At 40.4% G+C, this 1,880-nt stretch overlaps 1 protein-coding gene across 1 annotated transcript; it reads right to left on the reverse strand.

Moving 5' to 3' along the window:
• Nucleotides 1-618: 618 nt before the first annotated feature.
• On the reverse strand, nucleotides 619-1,298 carry LOC130833454 (barrier-to-autointegration factor-like). The gene has a single exon (XM_057703146.1). The coding sequence runs from the start codon at nucleotides 1,265-1,267 to the stop codon at nucleotides 998-1,000; it is 270 nt and encodes an 89-aa protein (XP_057559129.1). The 5' UTR covers nucleotides 1,268-1,298; the 3' UTR covers nucleotides 619-997.
• Between the last annotated feature and the right edge of the window lie 582 nt (nucleotides 1,299-1,880).

Here is a 1,880-nt window from a genome sequence, read left to right on the forward strand (position 1 = left end):
TTGCCTTTTTCAGAATGTCATATAGTTAAAATCATATAGTATGTAGATTAGCTTTTCTGATTTAGTTATATGCATTTAAGTTTCCTCCATGTCTATTCATGGTTTGATAGCTTATATCTTTTTGGTACTGAATAATATTCCATTGACTGGATGTACCATAGTTTGTTTATCCATTCACCTACTGAAAGAAACTTGGTTGTTTCCAGGTTTTGACTATTATGAATACAGCTGCTGTAAACATCTATGTGAAGGTTTTTTTGTGAATGTAAGTTTTTAGTTCCTTTTTAAATACTAAGAAGTGTGGATTGCTGGATTTTATGGTAAGAGTATGCTTACTTTTGTAAGAAATTGCCAAACAGTCTTACAAAGTGGCTGTACCATTTTGCATTCTTATCAGCAATTCTTGTTGCTCCACATCTTCACCAGCATTTGGTATTGTCAGTGTTCTGGATTTTGACCATTCTAATAGGTGGATACTAGTATCTCAGTGTTGTTTTAACTTGCATCTTTGATGACATGAATGTGGAGTATTTTTTCATACGCTTCTTTTCCATCTGTATATCTTCTTTGGTGAGGTATCTGTTAAGGTGTTTGGCCCACTTTTTTTTTTTTTTGAAAGCCACTGACTTTATTGATTTAAAAAACTTTACACGGACAGTGACTGTTCTGCCAAAAAGAGGCCCAAATGGCATAAAACAGACCAGGGGTGGGGGGTGAGGGACAGGGCCAGGAATCCACTCAGAAAAGCTGGTAATTGCTGTCACAAAACTGGCAGGGAAAGGAGAAAGGAGATGCATGCAAAGGTGAGAATTCCAAAAAAGTTGAAATGGTGAAGGCTGAGAACTCCTAAAAGACCCTGGTGTACATGGGAGATGTGCACGATAACAACAATCTTTTCCTTTGTAGAGGACGGTGGGGGGGGGGTGGAATCCTCACTGGGCTGCAAACTCTGGAGACTCAATGCTGGGGCTGGGGGTTGGGTGCTCCCCAGAGAGCATCACAAGAAGGCATCGCACCACTCTCGAAGGCACCAGAAGCAGTCCCAGGACTGCTTGGCGTTGGCGCCACACGTGTCCTTCAGCCATTCCCGGAAGAGATCTTCATCTTTCTTTAGCACCAGAAACTGGCTAAGGACCACATAGGCCTTGTCAAAGCCCCTTTCTTCCAGCTTCTTGCCCAGGACTTTGCCAATCCTGGCCAGGCTTCCCACTGGCTTTTCCCCCATGGGTTCTGCCACGAAGTCTCGGTGCTTTTGGGAGGTTGTCATCTTGATCAACCTTAATCTCCAGTTCCCGTAACGGTTTCTCCCGCCACCGGGCTGCTCCTGCCGATCCCTCAAGCCACTAGAACTTTCTTCCACTCTGGCCCACTTTTTAATCAAGTAGTTTTCTTATCGTTGAATGTTAAGGGTTTTTTGTATATTTTAGATAACAGTCCTTTATCAGATGTGTCTTTTGCAAGTATTTTCTCCCAGTCTATGGCTAGTCTTATCATTCTGTTGATGTTGTCTTTTGCAGAGCAGAAGTTTTTAATTTTAAAGAAGTCTAGCTTATTATTTCTTTAATGGATTGTGTCTTTGGTGTTGTATATAAGTTGTCACCATACCCAAGGTCATCTAGGTTTTCTCCTATGTTATATTCTAGGGATTTTATAGTTTTGTGTTTTACATTAGGGTCTATGATCCATTTGAATTAATTTTGGGGAAAGGTATAAAATCTGTATCTAGATTCATTTTTTTGCAAGTGGATGTCCAGTTGTTCCAGTACCATTTGTTGAAGAGATTATTTTTGCTCCATTGTAATATCTTTGCTCATTTATCAAAGACCAGTTGACAATATCTATGTGGATCTGTTTCTGGGCTCTCTATATGTGTTTATCCT

The sequence above is a fragment of the Hippopotamus amphibius genome, chromosome 1 (genome assembly GCF_030028045.1).
Source record: "Hippopotamus amphibius kiboko isolate mHipAmp2 chromosome 1, mHipAmp2.hap2, whole genome shotgun sequence".
NCBI lineage: Eukaryota > Metazoa > Chordata > Mammalia > Artiodactyla > Hippopotamidae > Hippopotamus > Hippopotamus amphibius.